Source organism: Chelonoidis abingdonii, chromosome 26 (genome assembly GCF_003597395.2).
Source record: "Chelonoidis abingdonii isolate Lonesome George chromosome 26, CheloAbing_2.0, whole genome shotgun sequence".
NCBI lineage: Eukaryota > Metazoa > Chordata > Testudines > Testudinidae > Chelonoidis > Chelonoidis abingdonii.
The window spans coordinates 7,208,075-7,229,519 of NC_133794.1; the positions used below are offsets into that span (position 1 = coordinate 7,208,075).

Consider the following 21,445-nt stretch of genomic DNA (forward strand, 5'->3'; position numbering starts at 1 on the left):
CGTCATCCCTACTTATCCTCCCCCCCCCACCCCACCCCCGGCATCACTGCCCAGCCCCCAGGACGCCTATCTCTGGGAATCTCACGCACACACTAGCAAAACACACCCAGCACACACTAGCAAGACACACCCAGGTCCCTAGGATCTCCTTGGCTTCTCTCCACACGTACTTGTTCCTTTCCCTGGCCCTAGCAGGAGCTGATGGTGCTTGGGACCCGCCTGGGATTTCCTCCCCCTGCCGTTCTGGGGGTTGGTGAGATTCAGGCAACTCCCTTTCCCTGCTCCCCGCAGCCCCACTCTGGGGGCCTGAGGCCTTTCTTGAGCACAGACAGGAGTCAAGTGAGACCTGGGTATCGTTGGATGGGAGGGTCCTGTACCTTTTCTAGGTTGCAGATTAGCACTTTAAAGCCACCTTGGCCCCAGTGAAACGCTTGCCAACCTGCCCCAAGTGTCTGGACATTAACAGCTTCATGTGCATGTAGCCAGCACTCGGTGCACGTGGCTGTTACATGGACAAGCTGGGCAGGTAGTGTTTTCAACAGGGAAGGTATCTTCCCCAAGGGATTTAGTACCTGCTCTGAAATTCCCACTGGAGCTTGTGTTACAGCAGGAGGAAAGAAAGGCACTACTGCAAACTCTCTACCACTTTGAGGTAAGTATAGACTGAGGAAGAGAACTTTTCCTGCCACTTCATGGTGGCTGAAGGAGCGGTCCGAGGGCTCCATGAGCCCTTTTTCCCTGGTGGATGAATCGTACACTTGGAAAGAGGAGAGTGAAGGTATGCCCACCTCCCACCCCCATTAGCTAACAGGGTTAAAGACAGCTGTGCATCTTGTGTTAGGGACCCATTCTCAACAAGACTGGGTTGGAGTAGGGTCTGGGATGCTGATTGCCTAGTTTTCTTACATTAGGGCAATACCTTGCACTAGAGAGGGTGAGAGAGGCAAGAGACTCCTGGTTCAATGGGTATGAGAAGGAGCAGGGTTAGAATGGAGAGCCCAGTCTCCTGTGGGCTGAGTGGAACCTAGAGGGGAAGTGTGCAGCTTTGCAGATGAGAAAGTATATGAGATGGTGGGATTTACCTCAAACTCTCCTGCAGGGGGTGAGGGGAGGCAGCATGGACTAAGAGTAGGGTTCCATGTCTGTCATGGAGGTCATGGAAATCACAGATTCAGTGACTTCTGCAGTGGCCAGTGTGGCTGATCTCAGGGCCACCCTGGCTCAGCCACACTGGCTGCTGCTAGAGTGGTTCTGCAGCCAGGCGCTTGGGCGGTCTCGCAGCCAGCAGCACTGGCTTCTGCTCTGGTGGCCCTGGGCAGCTGGCCCCAGGGACTGCCTGAGCAGCTGCCAGTGTGGCAGGTCCTGGGGCTCCCTCATCCCTGGCAGTGACTGGAGCCACAGTGGTTCTCCCAGGACTCCCTGCCCTGCCCCCACCCTCCATCCCCCCGGGCAGCAGCCAGAGCAATGCCCCACGAGGCTTCCCCCCTCTGGCAGTGCCAGGTCCCCGGCTTTGCCCCTGCAGTGCCCCTTGCCCCAAGACTCAATCATGAGTATCTTTAGTAAAAGTTATGGACAGGACCTGGGGCTGTGAATTTTTGTTGTTGTTGTTTTTTGCCCGTGACCTGTCTGTTACTTTTACTAAAGATACTCGTAATTAAATCGTAACCTTAACCAAGAGCATTGCTCCAGCTTCCCCTGCAGGGCATGGGGGAAAGTGCCAGGAGGGTTCATGTCCCTACTTAGCAGTGTGTCACTATTGAGTGTTTTTCAGGGTGGCAACAGACCACAACACTGACAACACAACGGCTGTGCTACGAGAATGGCTGATAAATGTGCAGACTTTGTATCACTCTGTGGAGTGGAGGCCGATGGAGGAGCCCAGGTGAGACCCTTCCTCAGAGACTGTTACCAGCACCTGGCTAAACTTGGGAAGAGAAATAGCTGCACAGGTTTATTGATTTCCTCAGTAAAAAGGTAAATTAAAAGGTTGAATACTTGGTTAAAGATGGAGTTAACCTCTGTGGGATGGATAGGTGTTGGAAAGAACCCAGCTGAGCCCTGTGAAAGACTGGCCTAGGCCCAGGGAGCTGATAGGGTTTGTTGATAAGCCTTGTTTCTCTGGGGCATGTGATTTTGTTAAGTTTCATCTTAGCCCACTGAACTCTCAAAGTGAGGATGGGTGAATGTCTGAACCCCCTTTCCCCCCAGCAAGTGCCCTGGCTCCCTTCTAACCATTGGCTTCCTTCCCACAAGTGGCCTCCCTTGACCTCACAGACATGCACTCAGATAGTGAGATGGGGTGCTAGGGATGGGAGGATGGTTCATGCAGTGTTTGCTCCAGATAGGAAAGTCAAGCTGCCCTGCCTTGCAACTGTCAGAAGCCCACCTTGGTCATACAATCTTGCAGACCTGCCTGCAAATTACTGAACAGAGCCAGTCTCCAAGTGCTATCGAGAGTCCCATGTAAATACTTCAATAGTCTCATTTTTTTGAATATAGAATTAAAAAATCTGTTTCCTTTTCAAAATCTGCAGACACCAAGGAGACAGCATTAAATTCTGCCTTATCTGGTCTTGCTTGTTTTAGAGGATTCAGGATGCTTGTCACTTGGGAGTAGTGCGCTGGAGAGCAGGTCAGGGCTCTTGACAGAAGTCACTGTTTGTGGCAGGATTGGATTGGCTGCAGTTCTAGACAAGATTGTTTAGAGACGCTCAAACTGGTGGGTCAGAGCAATTGACTCTGCTGCATCAATGATCTCGACTGCATCTAGAGGATATTCTGTTAGCCCAAGGGTTTAACTGGATCCATGGAGACCAACAAGACATGTCTGTCTGTCAAATGCCTTCCCTTTTCTGTAGAGTCTCAGGGGCCTCTGTGACATTACTGAGTCAAAATGTTGCTGTTGTCTATGGAGAAGACTCCAAAACCAAGCAGGAGGTCTGTTAGTTCCTTGGCAGAGAAGGCCACTTGGATTGTGGTGTGGCTAAAGCGGAGCAGGGCATCTTTTACAACTAGCTTGCCTTTCGCCTCTCAGATTTGGCTCTTGTGCTGAGTTCATTCCAGCTATATATTCACATCATGTAACTTTTGGGAAGGGAAAGCAGCGAGGAGAGATGAACCCAGCTGGGACTTTAACTGAGGCTAATCCCTGGCAGGTCCTATCCGGATGAGGAAGGCCCGAAGCACTGGTCAAATTCTCGCTATGAGCACGTGATGAAACTTAGACAAGCAGCCTTGAAATCTGCTAGGGACATGTGGGCTGACTACATCTTGGTAAGAAAATCTCCCTGCCTTTGGTACTGTGGTGACAGCTGCTATGTTTATGTCCAGTCATTTTCAGTTTGCAAACCAAATCCAAGTTCAGTTGTGCAGGTTTCTGTTTGCCTCTCACCTGGGCTAATGCTGCTGATAAAACTAGCCTGGTCCTGCACAGCAGAGCTGCATGAGCACAGGAATAGCCAGACAGCATTCAGACAGACCAAGGCCCATTATCCATGTACTTTGGTGTCCTGCTTTTGGCAGCAACCAAATGTATGACGATAACCTAGTGGGTGGAAATAATCCATATGATATCCTTGACTGGATCCCTGCAAGCACTCTGTGTCCCTCATCTGCATGAAGTTGGGCTCTGCTGGTGCCTCTGTTTGACCAATGAATTGCTATCAATGCAGTAATTATGTTGGTGACAGTGGCATGAAAATGAGTGTTTTGTAAATGTTCCTGGTGTCTTCCCCCCCTCACATGCACCCCCAAATGCAGCTGGTGCCAAGCACTTGTGTCTGCTGGCACTGGGTGCTCCTCCCTGCTTGGAGAAGTGGAAGCATCTTTAAAATATTGCTGTCGTGAAGATGTTGTTTCAGACCAGGAGGGCTTGGAGGCTGTAGCCGTCTTTAATAGCTTTATGATCTAACTGGCTTAGGTATAAACGTAGCTAATGTACATGTCTGTCACAGCTATCTTTGTGTTTCTCATGTCTAAACGGGAAGGACTGTAGTTGAATTTAAGGAACTTCTCCCTTGAGGGTGCACTTCTTAAGATGGGTCTCTTTCTCTGTTTTGAATAGCAGCTGCCTTTAAGGAAATTTTGTGACTGGGCTTTAGGTAATCGAAATCCATTTGGACTCAAGTGCTGCCTATGCTATACTGATGTGCTGGCATGGAATATTCTGTAGCTCAGCAGTCCACATGTTTCCAGGCTTGGCTGATGGATCCTGCCTTTCAGGTCGGAGAATGAGGAACAGAAATGCCTGTTTTTATCAAAATGAAAGCAGTAATACCTAGTTAGTGAGGAGCGCCTAGCATCAATGGACATCCTGAGAATATCTTTAGGAGTAGTTGGAAAGCATTCACAGGGGTTACACAGGAATGGCTCGGGGTAGAGCACACCAGGCTGATGCAGGGACCAGACTGGCTGCATTAGAATTGACTGTGCTTGTTGTCTGTCTTTGCTGTTTGCAGTTTGTGGATGCAGATAATCTCCTGACAAACCCAGACACCCTGGGCCTGCTGATGGCAGAGAACAAGACCGTAGTGGCGCCCATGTTGGACTCTCGTGCTGCCTATTCTAACTTCTGGTGTGGAATGACTTCGCAGGTAGGAGGAAGCCTGGGGTTCTGACGTATGTTCCTCTTCCAGTCCCTGTGTACACCAGCATTTTGCGCACAGGATCCGCTGCGTGCATGAGTAGCTCCCAGCTACCCTCCCCCCAATAAGAGCTCCTGCAAGACTTTCCTTTTCCCCTTTTTTAGGGTTATTACAAACGCACTCCTGCCTACATTCCCATTCGAAAACGAGATCGCCGTGGCTGCTTTGCTGTCCCCATGGTGCACTCCACTTTCCTGATTGACCTGCGGAAAGAGGCCTCCCGGGACCTTGCCTTCTACCCACCACACCCAGATTACACCTGGTCTTTTGATGACATCATTGTCTTTGCATTTGCCTGCAAGCAGGCAGGTGAGTTAATGGATATTGCTGCTCATGCACTTCTTGCTAACATAGGCTGGGTGTATAGCTTTGCTCTGGATTGAGAGATGAGGAGCCTGCAGTCATCCTTTTCCGAAGACGGATTAGGTTGTCTGCTGTGTTGGTAACGGGTTGTCTTGGGCCCAACAAGGGATAAGATACTAACAAAACCCTTGTTTACTGTTGCAGCGCTCAGTAGTTCAGTTAGGAGACCCCCAAACCAAGCCTATCAAGTAACTGCTATGGCCCCTATTGTTGTAACACTCACCATTATAAAATCTTTTAAAGTCACAGAAAAAGAAGGAAAAAACAATGAAAGGATTTGAAATGTATTGCATTAACTCAGACTTTCATTGTAATAGCTTTCCTTGTTCCTTTTAGTTGTATAGAGTATTTTATGGGGGGAACACTTGCTTTACAGTCTTTTAGATGGTATTAGCTGTCCTCTTGTGGGAAGATGAGGGAGAAGAGAGAAAGTTAGTTTAGATGGTCTGGAGCTGCTGCTGCTGCTATTGAAAGTTCTGTTTCCTTTAATACCAAACAAGATAAATGGAAAGAGAGAAGAATAGAAAAGATAGAAAATGCAACATCTGTCTCTGCTAGGTTTTGTGAGGGTTTGGGTTTCGGCTTGCAACTTTGCTGCTGGGAAACTATAGGACCAATGTCTGATCTTATCAGCTACTCTGAGACATGGCAAACGTTTACCAGTGTTGGTCTGTTTAAAGAATTGCTTTTTGTTGCTTCTCCTGTCATACCAGTGTGCAAATGTGGAGTTGTCTTGGCCAGTTAAAGCCTGACTCTTGTTAGGCCAGAGGCAAAAGGAGAAGTTAGAAACAGGAGAAATAAGACAAGGAAGGAAAATAACATGAGGGAGGAACAATAGCTAGAACCTAACTCTCAGGTATTCAAGATTTAGACAAAGCTGATGGAGGGGATGTCATTTAGTTCCCTTTCTCTGGCCTGACCAGGTCACAACATCTTTTAGGATCAAGGTGACAAAGGCCTGGTGGATCCCAGGGGTCCAGGAAATGGTGGTGAAGCTTGCTCCTCCCTGTCCTTCTGACCTTTTTAGTGCCATAGTGAATAAGCAATGTTCAAAAAGGAATGGAGACATTATTCCATGAAACAGGAACCAGGAAAACCCATTTAAGTGATTTCAACTACAAACATTTCCTTTCCCAACTCAAACCAACTCATGACTTTAGCACAGCTCTTCCAGCTTAACAATCCAGGGAGTGTCAGTCTTTGTCTTGTACTTGTATAAACAATTGTATATAATGGGCTGGGTTGGCATTTTTGTACAGGTCACTGCACAATACACCCCTCTAATGCAGTGGTCTCATACAGGCCACATGAGGTCTTATTGGGCTGACATCTGAAGCCAAGGACCTGGGTGCCTTATGCAGTCCCATGATGTGGGCTGAGTTTGCCAGTGAGTGGGTTCTGAGCAGCATCTAGCTCACTCTGTATGTTAACTTCAGAGGTCCAGATGTTTGTATGCAACAAAGAGGTTTATGGCTTCCTGCCAGTGCCACTGAGAGCCCACAGCACCATGCGGGATGAGATGGAAAGCTTCATGCACGTGCAGCTGGAAATAATGGGTAAGTGCTGGATGCCAGTAGAAACAGAACATTCATAGGCTTGGACTGGGAATTGCTTAGATGGTCTTCCTTCTTCCCTCTTCTGACATTCTGAATTTGAGACCTGTCTCTGTCCTGGGGGTTCAGCAGCAGCTGCCTCAAAGCTGGTGGTTGGATGGAAGGAGGAAAATGTATTGAGGAATTGTTAAAGCAGGATGGCTAGAATGGTAGTTTCTATGGAAGCTTTACCTCAAATGATTCCACAGTTCCCTTGGCTATGTTGGAGCTGCTTGTATTGAGGGCATGGCATGGTGTCTTGCCTGTTGACATCTGGGTAAATTGGTCAGCTCCTGGGGTTGCTGTTTGTACCACTTAAAAACAGAGAGCGTTTCTTCCTGACTTGACTGTGTTGCTTTTTCCACTAACCTTTAGGGCCCCTCATCTCCTGTGACTGCAACTTGCCACACAGTCCTCTTTCAGTTTTTCCCCCTCTCTTGGCCTCTGGTGTCTGCAGGGCCTGTATGGCAGTGCCCATCCACCCTATTGTGTGTGAAGTAATCTGAATTCTGGTGTGTACAGTATAGGGAGTGTGTTGGACTCCATGTTTTCTTCCCCTGGGTACATTCCTAGGTATGGTTCACAGTATCTCTTTATATTTGGTCCTGGCTACACAGAGATTGTTTTACTGAAGTTAAGTTTCTGACCTCTCCCTATCAACACTTAAAGGGACAGGGACTGATTCCTAGGCGTTTAAATATACATCTCTGTAAATTTGAGTAATGCAAGAGGGAGAGCCCAGGTCACAGGATAACTGTTCTAAAATAGTTTTATGTATCTGAGAATTTGATGCCAGAGGTTTATTCCTCTGATTTTTTCCCCTCCCCTCCTCCCCTTCCCCAACCCTTGGCTGCAAACAGAGCATGGCTTCAGCTGCACAAGCTTGCATTCTCCTTGTCTTCAGAGACAGAATATTTCTGTAAATGCAGCTCTAGACAGTGGTTTCCTGTTCAAATCTGCCTGCAAATATTCTCTAATTGGTTGAATACTCTTTGCTTACTCCTTGAGACTGGAGAATCTCCTTCCAACAAGAGGAAAAACCTGAAGTAAATAATAAATGAGAGAGCAGTATGTCAGTCAACAGATTAATAAGCATAAATATCCAGGTCAGGCACTTGTGGGGCACTGGCCAAAGGCTAGCAGTGAAAAGGGGTATAGGAGATCAGTCGTGGAATAGAAAATTAGAGGATCCTTTTCTTTCTCAAGCCCCAGTGGGTTGTTCTTACCTGGTTACTCTGTGGTGGTTTGTTTGGACGGCTGTTCCTAGTATGGCGGTAGCTGTGCCCCATTTGGAGTTGTGGCGGCTAAGAGAGGTCCCTTGGCCTTATGTCAGGAAGATAATATCTTACAGAAACCCATTCACGTTCCATTTCTTGGTTTTCCCTTAGTGAAGAATCCTCCAGTGGAATCTTCAGAATACCTGTCTGTCCTGCCCAAGGTCCCTGACAAGATGGGCTTTGATGAGGTGAGTCAGGACTCTGCTCCATACAGGCACACTACTGAGATGAAGAACAGTGTTTAATTTGCACAAGCTGAGCCTATGGGCTTCCTCCTGTGGTCACCTCAGACTCTCTAATGCTGAGCTGTATTTCTAGGTCTTAATAAAGCACAGGGTGTCTCTTCCTTTGTGTTCAGTGCAGGATGCATCAAGGTTACAGTTGAGTTGTTGCCTCCCTGGGTGTAGTAGGGACCTCCCTGCACATTCATGGCCATGGATTTTTTTTCCCTCAGGTTTTCATGATTAACTTAAAGCACAGGGCAGATCGACGAGAGCGAATGCTGCGGACGCTGTACGAGCAGCAGATTGACTGCAAAATCATTGAGGCTGTGGATGGAAAGTGAGTGCATCCAAAGAACAAGCATTTGCCCAGTCCAACACCTGATAATAAGGAACTGGGATATTCCAATGAGGATTCCTGGAGGGTGTATTTATGGGGAAGAGCTGATGCTGTCTCTTGGAGATGCAGGGAAGCAGGGCAACTCCCTTGCTTGGTGGAGGGGAGAAGGAGGAGCCAAATGCTCTGGGTGTCAGTGCTTCCCAGTCACTTCATAAAGTTCTCTGCTGTAGGAAGCCCCTTATGAATTGTAAGGCGTTGTCTCCCTTCATCCCACCCTGTCAGTGGACAAAGAGGCTGCTGAGTGAATAGCCTGTATAGTTCCTCTAATAATGTCTTCCCTGCATGTGCACACAAGGTCCTTCAGGGTGAGGTAACAAGATAATGGCTGTGTAGTGCCTTGAGCTGTGAGCTGTTGCCAGAACAGCTGTTGTAATGACCTACATTGCCTGCATTCTTTATAAACTGGCTGTGAGAATGAGTAATCCTAGGATCTTCTGTTCTGTTTTCCATCATCTCTTCTGCAAAGAGAGAGGCTTAAAATAAAGTGGCCTGGAGATTTCTTGGGGAGAGAAGCTGCATTCATGAGCATTAGCAGAAACTCCAAAGCCAGCTGCTGCTCTGTGCTGATGGAGGCATTAACCACTTTGTGCTTGTTGCAGAGCCATGAACAGTAGTGAGGTGGAAGCTATGGGGATTCAGATGCTGCCAGGATATAAGGATCCATACCACGGCCGTCCACTCACCAAAGGGGAGCTGGGTTGCTTCCTCAGTCACTATAAGATCTGGAAGGAGGTGATTGAGTCTGCATACTCAGGAGAGCTCCAGGGATCTTGGTGCTTCTGACCCCTTCAGGACACTTGTTCTGTTTGGGTGTGATAGCCAAGCCAGGACCTTTTCAATTTGTGCTCCTGCCATGGTTCTACCACTTCCAGCATTCCCACTGCTCTTGGCAGGGTTTGCAGTTGCACAAAGAATAAGCAGGGACATATGGTCTGGTGGTGGTGAGGGTTTTTGCTCAGGACCATCCAGAGACTTGAATCATCCCTGCACTGAGCAGAAATTCACATGCTGACGCTGTTATTTTAGCTGGGTGAGAGGAGTGTGTAGGTAGCAGGGTGGTGCCCTCCTCTGTTTGTGTTTTTGGGGTTACTATGTGAGCCACAATGGGTATATTTATACACAGCAGGTTGGGAGCAGTCTTGCAGATCTCATGATTAAGTATAAGATTGTCATGGAGGCCATGGGTTCCATGGCTTTCAGAGATCTCCATGACATTTTCCTCTACAGCCACTGAGAGTGGCGGGGGGCCCTGCAGTGGGGTCCAGACTCTCATCACTTCTTCCCCCACCCCTGTGCTCAGGCTTCAGTCATCCTCTTATCTGGCCTCCCCTCATTATTTTTAGTAAAAGTTGCACAGGTCACAGGCTTCCATGAATTTTTGTTTGTTATCTGTGACTTTTGCTAAAAATAACTCTCAAAATCTGAACCTTACTCATGATGCCTAGATGTGCCCTAGAAGTGGTAAAAGGGAATATACATGGAAGAGGTTGGAAGGCAAGAGAGAGCTAATTCCTCAGCACTAAAAGTCAATAGATACCAGTGCTGTCCAAGAAGGGGATATAAATTACATGTCATGGGGCGAAGGAGGTGCAGGCATTTCAGGTTGTCTGACTTAGCTTCTGTTCTGCTAAATTGCTAGATTGTGGAGAGAGGGCTGGAGAAATCAGTCGTGTTCGAGGATGACCTGCGGTTTGAAATATTCTTTAAACGACGGCTGATGAATCTGATATATGACCTGGAAGAAGAGGGTCTGGATTGGGACTTGATGTAAGTGCAGAAGATCAGAACATTATATGGATGTTCTACTCAGCTTCCCTGGACACTTGTCGTCTTTAATTATCTGTTTACCTCTGGCAGTACACTCAGTGTTGTAAAATACATAAATCCTGCCCCAAAGAGCTTGCAGTCTAAAAGAGAGGAGTAAGGGAACACTGGGAGATAACCTACCCTTTGATTATTATAAACTTGCTTTTTGTAGGCATTAGTAGGAAATGGCATTCTGAAAGGGATTTGAATAAGGAGAGGGTGATACTTTGATGGCTTGGCACACTGGAAACAAAGAGGTCATTGATTTCCCTGTTACCAACAGCTCCAATGGAGCAACTCTGATAGAGCCTGGGTGTTGGTGAGGATGCTGAGCTGCACTCTGTTCAGAGCATAGGTTCACCCACTGATGATGGCAAAAGATTTCTGTACCGCAAACGCAACATCAGGGACCACGTACCCTGTTAACCAGAAAGCATATTTATTTTTATGCCAGAAGTTGTTCCCCTATGCTACAAGGGCACCTGCCACCTCTGTTCTCCACCTATGCTGACTGATTCCAGGCACGGGGACTTCATAACTTTTTTTTTTTTTGAGGCCAGCAAGGACTATTACGATCATCTAATGTGATCTCCTGCATAAAGCTAGCCAGAGAATTCCACCCGATCTTTCCTTCCTGAGGCCCTAGCTGCTGCTTGCAGAAGTTCTCAAACTGTGGGTTGGGACCCCATTTTAATGGGGTCACCAGGGCTGTCTTGGACTTGCTGGGGCCCAGGGCCCAAGCCCAAGGGCTTCAGCCCTGGGTGGTGGGGCTAAGGTTACAGGCCCCCTGCCTGGGGCTGAAGCCCTTGGACTTTGGCCCCAGCCTGGGGCAGTGGGGCTTTGTCCCCTTCCCGTTCCCACCCCTCAAGTGGTGGGGCTTGAACGAGCTCAGGCTTTAAGACCCCAGGAGGGGGACTGTAGTAATTTTTGTTGTCAGAAGGGGCTCACAGTGTAATGAAGTTTGAGAACCCCTGAGCTAGAGTGTAAGTCTCTTTCTAAAAGATAATCTTGTGCTGCTATCTGTCTCCCCCAGTTACATTGGGAGGAAACGAATGCAGGTGGATCACCCAGAGAAGTCTGTGCCTCACGTGCGGAACCTGGTGGAGGCAGATTATTCCTACTGGACTCTAGCCTATGTGATTTCACTGCAGGGTGCCCAGAAGCTGCTGGCAGCTGAGCCGCTCTCCAAGATGTTACCTGTGGATGAATTTCTTCCTGTCATGTTTGACAAACACCCTGTGTGAGTCTGGACTGCATCCTCTGGGGCCTAGTGCTGGGAAAAGAAGGGTGTATCAGCCTATAGAAATGGTGGGTGCATGGGTGAAGGGAGCATTGTGTTCTGAAGTGAGAAGTCTGTTGCAGACAGAGCTTTGAACAAACACTCTTTGCTGCTGCTTCAGCAGTAGTCAGAGATGGAGTCTGTAGTCAGCTGCTGTAGCTGAACAGGGATTAACCCCTGTGTTCTGAACTTGGTAGTGAAGCCTTACATATCCCAGCAGTAGCATATGGAGTTGGTGTGAGGATACTGAAGAGTTTTCCTGCTTGTTCCCAGAAACAGAGGTTCTAACTAGAGCTAATTGGGAAATGGTTATTGTTCCTGTGATGGGTTGGACTCCTTGGGAAGCCACCTGATGTGCCTAGATACCACCGAGTCTACCTGTTCTGCCAGCATAGGCCCCCTTTAGCCTGTTTTGCTGAGCCACGGTCTTAAAACCTCCTCTAACACACACAGGCAGGGACATGCCCAGCTGCAGATCAGCTCTGGGAAGAATCAGCTTAAGGGACTTGCTCCAGCACTCAGATGTCCACTTCCCTTGGAGCACAGACCCAAAGATATACTGTGAAATTCGCCCCCCTCCCTCAGTGTGGAGAGAGATGTGCAGACTTCTCCCCCTCTCCCTCCCCCCCTTTAGAAATTACAGAAACTGGGTTTAATAATCAACAAATTTTATTAACTATAAAAGGCAGATTTTAAGTGGTAAAAGGGGTAACAAACAGAACAAAGCAGATAAAGCAAATGAAATCAAACACGCAAACTAAGCTAGTTTCACTAAAGAAATTGGTTACAAATAGTATTTCTCACCCTAGATATTGTTGCGGGCAGTTTGCAAAGCTTCTGTGGTTCAGTGTTCCAGTTATAGTCCTTTTCAGACTAGACCCGTGTCTCAGTCTGGCAGGGCCAGCCCACAACACTTTGGCACCTGAGGCAAGGAGCTCAAATGACTCTTCCATGTCCCCTTGCTTGGGCCAAAACGTTGAAAGGTCTCAATTCTGCCTTCTTCCTGTTCTTCTCCTCTCATGGTACTGCTCTGCTACCTACCTAAATAAAGGAGAACTAACAACTTAAAATGCCTTGTTCAAAAATTTTAAGTAACACTTAACTTTCAAACGTCTGAACAGCAAATGTAACTTTTTTTGTCTGCACAGTAAACACTGGCATTTTTATCTGTTTTGAATAATCAAAGTGGTGCTTTTGGTGCCTTCTTGGTTCCAAAGATTTGAACTGCTTCCTGAAGGTCCACGGTCTGGGCCAGCTCATGCTCTGTTGAGATAGTTGCAAGGCCGACCAGCCTCTCCTGTATCACTGTGGAGCGTAGATGTGTTTTTATTATCTTCAGCTTGGAGAAGCTGCGTTCTCCACTGGTAGCTGTTACAGGAAGTCTTAGAAGTATGTGCAGAGCAACAAAAGCATTTGGAAAGAGAGTGGTCATCTTATTTGTGCACGTATATTCCAGAACAGCCTTTGGAGTTGATCCTGCTGAAATGCATCTTGAAAGGGCTTTCAGTTAATCACCTAAGTCACTTGCATCAATATCAAACATGTCATCATGTGTCAACACCGTCTCTAGTGCCCTGCATTGCTGGTGTAGGTCGTCTTCAGGTATAGTGAGGAGTTTTGGAATATCATATACAACATCGCATATACACGGCTGTGTTCCTTGTGCTGCATGAAACATTCAGCTGACTGTATTGCACAGTCTAGCACCTGGTTAAAGAATTCAACTTTGAACTGTTGTTTGGAGTCTCTTATGGGATTATCCCGTGCCTCGTAATCAAGATGTCGTCTTCTTCGGTGACTCTGTTATTCTTGAAAGGGTGGGGGAAATAGCTTCAGTGTGAAGTTCCTCTGCCAACTTCTGTGCACTCTTCAGAACATTTTGAAATCCCTCATCTGACCGGTAAGACTGCAGGTATGACTTTGCTTTGTCCAGTTGTTCCATTGCTCCAGATATATCAAGTTCAACACCTTGGAGTCTCTTGCTTACAACATTTATTTCAAACAGTATGTCATGCCACAACACTAAGCCACACAGAAATTTGAAGTTATGTATGTTTCTGGTGATTCCATTTCCCTCTGCCACTGTTCTCCATGAAGTTCCTGTCATAGCATTATCCTCCATAATGGCAACTATGGCATCATCTATCTTCCCAATTTGGTGTTTGATAGGCTTTATCGCCTCCACTCGACTTTCCCATCGTGTGGCACTCAGTGGTTTCAGTGTCAGAGAGGATGTTCCCAGATGTTGCTTCAAAATTTGCCATCGATGAGTTGATGCAGAGAAAAATACATAGATGCTTTGAATTACATTAAAAAAAATTCAGCAGCCTCACTAGAAGCTGATGCTGCATCACTGACCACCAAGTTCAATGAATGAGAACTGCATGGGGACAAAAAAAAAGCTTGAGGGTTTAACTCTCGGATCCTGTGTCTGCACTCCTCTGTTCTTTCCTCTCATGTTGGCACCATTATCGTAGCCCTGACCTCTCATGTCAGCTATCGCAATTCCTGTATCTTCCAGCTTTTTGCGGGACTTTGGTGGCGATTTAAAGGGCCCTGACTCCAGCTTCTGCATGGAGCCCCGGGCCCTTTAAATCGAGGCCGGAGTCCCAGGAATCCCAGCTACCGCCGATACCCTGGGGCTCCAGCAGTGGGACTCTAGTGGCGATTTAAAGGGCCAGGGGCTCCGCTGTGGTAGCGGCAGCAGCCTGGGGCTCTGGCAGCAATTTAAAAGGTCTGGGGCTCCGGCCACCTTTAAATTGCTGGCCTGGGGAAACTGCCCCCTGCCGGTATGGTCGGCAGTTTACTGGTTCTTGCTGGTATGTCGTACTGAACTGTACCGGCTTACTTTCCCCTCTGGAATCCCCAGAAATAGTCCATACAGTTTGAGCACAAATAGCCCTGGAGGGTTAATTTATTACAGAAGAAAGGTATGTAGGAGCCAAAATCACATAATTTATCAAACATTTTAATAAACAACATATCAACTTTGATTAAAGTCTCTCTGTAAGATGACTGGTGACTCTCTGTGCCAGGGAGCTGAAGGTAGAGGGCCAGAAAAGGCTGAGTGAGGTGCATGTATTTTTATTTATATCTCCTAGAACTGGAAGGGAGCTTGAAAGGTCATTGAGTCCAGCCCCCTGCCTTCACTAGCAGGACCAAGTACTGATTTTTGCCCCAAATCCCTAAGTGGTCTCCTCAAGGATTGAACTCACAACCCTAGGTTTAGCAGGCTAATGCTCAAACCACTGAGCTAGCCCTCCCCCCAAATCTTCCAGCTTTTTAAGAAGTACTTTTGTCATACCAGCTCCTGTAGTATCATCAATGTCAATAAATTCTAGAAAATGCTCTCTGACAATCACCATTGCAGAGACATTTTCACTAGGTTCTGTTGTCGTTACAAAACACACCATTAAAGTCATTTGTTCTGTATGGCTGATGTCAAGTGTGCAGTCCCGAATAAGAGCAATATCTTGCTGACTTCAGATCTGCCACAATCTTCTCTTTGACTTTTGCCAGTAACTGTATGATCTCCTTTTGAATTGTTTTTCCAAGGTAGTGGTGTGTGTACATTTCTTGGGTCGTGACTCTTCTTAGATGCTCCTGGAGTACAGCATCAAACCCAGCCATCAGTTCCACAGTTTTAAGGAAGTTTCCATTGTTTGGCACATACAGCTGATCTGAAGTGCCACACAGTGCTAGGTTTTGGGTACAAGCATTCTCACAACAGCAATGAGCCTTTTCAGAACATTTTGCCAATAAAGAGACTCTGATGCAGTCTTCTGTTGATGCTGATCATCTATGGTGGCCTTTAACCTTAGTCTCATCTCAAGCTCTTTCCACCTATGGAATGCTCTCTGGTGATTTACTGCCTTCTCATGGCCTGCCAGATTTCTAGCCAGATTTTTCCAGTCCTTGGAACCCAGTGTGGCTAGAACATTAGACTGGAAGAGTTTGCAACCAAAACAGTATGCAGCATTCTGGGTTTTTTAGTACATAAGCCATGGCCTCTGCACTTTGTCACCATTGGGGATTTCACACCAGGAATGTGTTGGATAGACAATGAAAACAGAAGTTTCTTTGGGGAACATGAAGTTTTTCACTTGCTGTGGCCCATGCAGTACAAGGAAGTTCCTCAGGCTACTGCTCAAGTGAGTCCACAGTCCTGGATCATCTAGACTTAAGGAACTAAACTCAGCAGCAGCTGTTTCTTGTGCCTCCACCACACTCTCTTCTCTGACATACACTTTTCTTCAGGAATGTGCATGGTTACATCCATTTGAGATGGAGATATGGATGCTGCAGTAGCTGCCAGGTCACCTACACTCTGCCTGATCTTCCAGTCATCTCCTCACCACTCACATTCTCACTGGGGTTGGAAGGCCCACCGTGAACATTTGTGTCTATGTATCTCAGGAGAGCTCCTTCCTGCTTAGATAAAAAAGCTTCCTTTGCTTTCTTTCTTTTTTTTTGAATGCTGCCCCAGAGGGGCGTTTTCTTCTTTCACTCATGACTTGTGTTCTGTGGCAGCTAGAGTGGCTCTCAACACTCAATTGAAGGGGACAAATAAGCAGGCTGGTAGCAGGCCTGAGTGAGGGAAGATATCAGCGTCTTAAGGGCCTAACTGGCTCCTACTACTTCAGTTGACTGCCTGTTCTCCTGAAGTGGGTTCAGGGAAGCAGCAGGAAACAGGAAGCTCCCTGAGAAACTGGTGTGAATCAGGCCAGGCTCCTGGGGGTGCTAGAGAGGTGCATGAGAGGGCAGTTCCTCCTCTGTCTCCCTGCAGCTCCTGCTGCGTTCTGTTATTCCCTCTCACCTTTTCTCCTGCCTGCCTGTTATGTCTCTTGTGCCCTCCTTCCTCCAGCCCTGCACTCTACCATCTCAGTGCCTCTAGAGCAGAGAGAATACATATGCACCAGCAGCAGACACAATTTTCTACACTATGGGTCCTAGTGGTGCCCCCCCCCCCGCCGCCCCATTTTGGCACCTGAGGCAGCCATCTCCGTTTGCCTCATGGTAAGGCCAGCCATGCAGTCTGGACTCCCACCTTGCCTTCTCTTTTTCAGTCTGTCTTCTTGGGCAGACAGGCCATGAAGGGGGAGGAGTCTTGTTTGCCTTCCTTCTCACCCTTAAATAGGGTTCACGTAAGCTGGGAATCCTTTGTTTCCCAAGCTTGATCCCTCTTCCCTTACAGTGGAAAATTACAAGAAGTCCCAGGTAATGTTTAGTATCAGGTGACAAGACCACCTGACTCTGTAGGATCACAACGTCCATGAGTCAATGGCAGTATGGAGTGTCCACAGGAAAGCCAAGCTTTTCACAGATCATGGTCCTCGCTGATGAGACATCCACCATATCTGGCTTTTCCATTGTTGTATCTGAAGTGTTAGCAGTGGGCGTCACCCAAAGTAGCATAGTTGAAATACAAATATATAGTCAATGTTCCTAACTTCAGATACAGAAATGATACAGGCATACAAATAGGATAATCGTATTCAGTAAATCATACCTTTCCAATGATATCTCACATGAGCCCTCTGGCATAAAGTATATTTCAGTTATGTCATTCATATGATAAGCATAATTTCATAAAGAATATGGAATGACATCACAGTTTGTATGTAAAATTTGAATGAAAACTAACATTTTTCCAGGGCTGTTGCACAATTAAAAAATTAATACATTTCAATTGGTATGCTATTGTTATAAGTGCGATTAATCAATGATTGATTTTTTTTTTTTTTTAGTTAATTGCGTGAGTTAACGCTGATTAAATGACAGCTCTACATTTTTCTTAATTTTTCTTAAAACTTTTTGATTTTTTTTATTGAACACCAGAAATGTTTGTCTTCAGCACCCATGGAGTTTTTTGATGAATACCTGAGAAACTTGGGTGAAATCAGACACTTCCTGCAGAATTTTCTGTTTTGACAAAAATGCCTTTTGGAGTTCCTGCGCAGCAAAGGCATGAGCCTGCTCTAGCCCCATCACTCTTTACTGGCTTGATCACCGTACTGGAATTTCTGTGAAGGGACTTGCAGTCCAGGCTGCTCCTTGATATAGCTTCTAAAATCTGCTACTTTCCTGAGAATCAAGTGGGCCACCGAGCCCTGTCAGTGAGAGCTGACATCACATCTTCAGACCATCTTGTTCAACATTGCCTGGTTCAAGCAGGTTTCAGAGTAGCAGCTGTGTTAGTCTGTATCCGCAAAAAGAAGAGGAGTACTTGTGGCACCTTAGAGACTAACAAATTTATTTCGGCATAAGCTTTCGTGAGCTACAGCTCACTTCTTTGGATGCATAGAATGGAACACACAGACAGGAGATATTTATACATACAAAGAACATGAAAAGGTGGAAGTATGCTTCCCAACAGGAAGAGTCTAATCAATTGAGATGAGCTATCATCAGCAGGATAAAAAAAACTTTTGAAGTGATAATTGAGATGACCCATAGAAGGTGTGAGGAGAACTTAACATAGGAAAATACTCAATCAGGGTATGGCTACACTAGCACTTTACAGCGCTGCAACTTTCGCGCTCAGGGGTGTGAAAAAACACCCCCCTGAGAGCTGCAAGATACAGCGCTGTAAAGCCTCAGTGTAATAGCACTGGGAGCGCTGCTCCCAGCGCTGCATGCTACACCCGTAGAGGATGTGGTTTACGTGCAGCGCTGGGAGAGCTCTCTCCCAGTGCTGGCGCTCTGACCACACTCACACTTTAAAGCGCTGCCGCGGCAGTGCTTTGAAATTTCAAGTGTAGCCATACCCTTACTGTAATGACCCAACCATTCTCAGGCAGTGTTTTTCCTGACTGTCCTAAACTCATTTCCACATTGCAGTATAGTAACAAGCTGGCTTCTGGCTTTACTAGTCTATTTATGCCCCAGGAGGCTGAAATCTGGTTGGAGCTATTTGGGTGGGGGTTGGAGAGGGCTCTAAAACACTCATTTCTTAGGAATTGTTGGAGCTACAATGTTTTTCCACAGCTGCTGCTGTTTTAGGGAAAGGGAGCGGACTGGAAGGTTTATGAGTTAGAAGATTAAGTAACTTGATGTATGGTTTGAATGCCACAGTGGGAGGATGAAGGGTGTCTGGAGTGAAGTAGGGTAAATGGAGGGATTAATGCACTGGTGCGGGAAGCGGAAGATGGACTGTAGGGTAAATGCAGAAGACGTGACACCCCCCCCCCCCCCTTTTCTTTTTCCCCTTTTCTGAACAGCTCTGAATACATGGAACATTTTGAAAACCGGAATTTGCTGGCCTTTTCAGTGGAACCACTGCTGGTTTACCCAACACATTACACCGGTGATGATGGTTACATCAGCGACACTGAGACCTCTGTGGTTTGGAATAATGAGAGAGTAAAAACTGACTGGGACCGTGCCAAATCCCAGAAAATGAAAGAACAGCAGGAGCTCAGCAAGGAGGCCAAGAACTCAGATGTGCTCCAATCACCTCTTGACAGTACAGCCCGGGATGAGCTATGACCAGAGCAGGCGCCTTCTAGGAAATGGATGAAAGGACTGACCGTGATAAGGAAGGGTGTGTGTTGGAGCCGGGGTAGAAAGCAGGGAAAGGGGTATAGCAGCATCCATGCATGGGGATTACTGGAGCTTCGGTGTGTCCAAGAATATAATGGTAAAGTCACTTAGATGACAAAGTCAATGAGGGTCGTGGCTGAAGCCCTTCTGATCTCTGCTATTGCAGGACTCTGAGAGAGAATGCTGGAGAAAGTCAGGTTTGCTTTGTCCATCAATTCAGCCACTGCTCTGTGGTTCAGCACAGATCTTTACACAGTTGCTCGTTGTAGTGGAGAAGTTTTATTCTTTGGTTTAGGATATTGGTGCTTGATAGGACATTGGTCTTCCTGCCTCTGTTGCCATGTGTGTATCTCATGACCAGGGATCCTAGTTTTCTCTGATTTTAAAAAACAAAATTCTCCAATTAAAGAACCATAATTGTGTGGGGGGGAAACGTGGATTTTTAAAATGAAACACTGAACATTAGTTTCCTTAGCCACAATATATATAGATATCAGTTGAACACAATGTTTTATTGATATATTTGCAGTTGTAAAATGCTGGAATGATCCAGTCACAGTGCACTGTTTCTTTACTATTGTTGAGGGCCCTGCTGTTTGTCGTCTTCATTTCTTTTCAGTCAGTTTAGCCCTTTCCATGTGTTCTGCGATTGTCTGCCTTCAAACGTCATCTACAGCCTTGCTGCATACAGTACAGAACAGCAGGTTACCATCAACATTAAATTTGTCCTTACCAAACTTAGTGACGCGGTCTTTGGGGTGACTTTTAAAGTTTTCAGCATCTTTTTATAACTTTAATTACTCGTGTGGAGGCTGAAGTGAAATTTGAGATGCATTAAAACGCGACCCGCTATATGGCATTGAGTAACCACTATATGCCACAAGCAGTTTATTGGCATATGTTTAACTATGTGAATTTAAAGCACATTCAAAAATCAACCACAGGAGGGGGAGGTTGTACACATTGAAAAAGTGACACTGATACTTGCAGTAAAACTGAGGGGTTTGGTTTTTTTCTCAGTGTAAAAACTAAAGATTCTCTGTAAAAACACCGTTATGCATTTTTTCCCTGGCAAATGGATTTCTGGGATCCCTATTCATGACCCTTGAATGTTCTCTTGGAGGGTATCTGGGGAGGAGGGGTGAAATGCTGTCAGATCCTGCAGGTTCCTGCTAATGATGTGCCCTAATATAAGCTGAAGTCTTCTTTCTGTAAGACCAAAACTTTCCTGTTTTTATAAAATCTTTGGCTATGACCTGAACTGTCTCTTGCTTCTTCATAAACAGCCCAGAGTGCTGTGGAAGGAGCTCGGCAAGAGATGACTTCTTCAAGCACCAACTTGTATTTTAATCTAGTGCTGGCTTCACAGCCCTGGGAGAGTGAAGTCTTCTGTTGATCAACTTGGCAGCAGTGGTACAAACTTCCTTGCACTGCATAACCCATGTACCTCAACCCTGACCTGGAGAAGCCCTAGAAATGAGTGGAGCCTGATTTTCCCCATGGCCCTTTCACTCCATGGTTTCTGCTGAAGGTGGTGTGGTACTGGCAATTGCATTGTGGGTCCCTGTCCTAGGAGCTGGAGTGAGAACACTGATTTTTTCCCATAGGCTACTAAATATATGGTGATTGTTGGGATGCATTTGACCAGAAGAGAGAGGTTATGAATCCTGGAAATGTCAAGCAAGTACTGAACCAATCAGTTCCATCCTGAAGTGTGACTAGACCTACTTCTACAACACTTAAAAAGTGCCTCCATGTTCCAGGGCTTCTTCCTCTGTGCTGACTTGAGGAATCCTCCAGGAAAGGAGCTGTGCTGTCCTCTTCCAGGGAGAGAGTGGCTGCCTGCTTTCACATATATCCATTTTTCTTCTTTGTGAGGGACTTGAGTGATCCTTTATGTGATGGGGCAAGGCCAGATGGCTACAGTAAAGTACTGAGAAACAGGTATGTTAGCCCCAGGCTAAACAAATCCCTAGTACCCTGGTAACCAAATGGCTGTTGCTCCAGGTTAATCAAGGCACCTGGAGCCAATTAAGATCTTTCTAGAAGGCAGTAGAGATAGCTACTTTAATTAGAACACCTGCAGCCAATCAAGGCAGGCTAATCAGGGCACGTGGGTTTAAAAAGGAGCTCACTCCAGTCAGGCAGGGAGGAGCCAGAGGAGAAGGAGTGTGTGTGAGGAGCTGGGAGCAAGAAGGCAAGGAGCTGAGAGTGAGAGTGTGTACTGCGGGAGGACTGAGGAGGACAAGTGTTATCAGACACCAGGAGGAAGGTCCTGTGGTGAGGATAAAGAAGGTGTTTGGAGGAGGTCATGGGGAAGTA

At 46.6% G+C, this 21,445-nt stretch overlaps 1 protein-coding gene across 7 annotated transcripts in view; it reads left to right on the forward strand.

Moving 5' to 3' along the window:
- COLGALT1 (collagen beta(1-O)galactosyltransferase 1) overlaps positions 1–20,384 on the forward strand; it is a 21,976-nt gene extending 1,592 nt beyond the window's left edge. The window contains exons 1-12 of one of the 7 annotated variants that reach the window (XM_032790075.2): positions 134–652; positions 1,772–1,974; positions 3,156–3,273; positions 4,458–4,592; positions 4,748–4,952; positions 6,443–6,562; positions 7,987–8,063; positions 8,330–8,436; positions 9,096–9,228; positions 10,136–10,263; positions 11,336–11,542; positions 18,802–20,384. In XM_032790075.2, the coding sequence (XP_032645966.1) occupies positions 1,820–1,974; positions 3,156–3,273; positions 4,458–4,592; positions 4,748–4,952; positions 6,443–6,562; positions 7,987–8,063; positions 8,330–8,436; positions 9,096–9,228; positions 10,136–10,263; positions 11,336–11,542; positions 18,802–19,069 (1,653 nt within the window). In that variant the 5' untranslated portion in view covers positions 134–652; positions 1,772–1,819 and the 3' untranslated portion in view covers positions 19,070–20,384. The other 6 variants (XM_032790078.2, XM_032790072.2, XM_032790077.2 and 3 more) reach the window with 6 other exon arrangements.
- Positions 20,385–21,445: the final 1,061 nt, after the last annotated feature.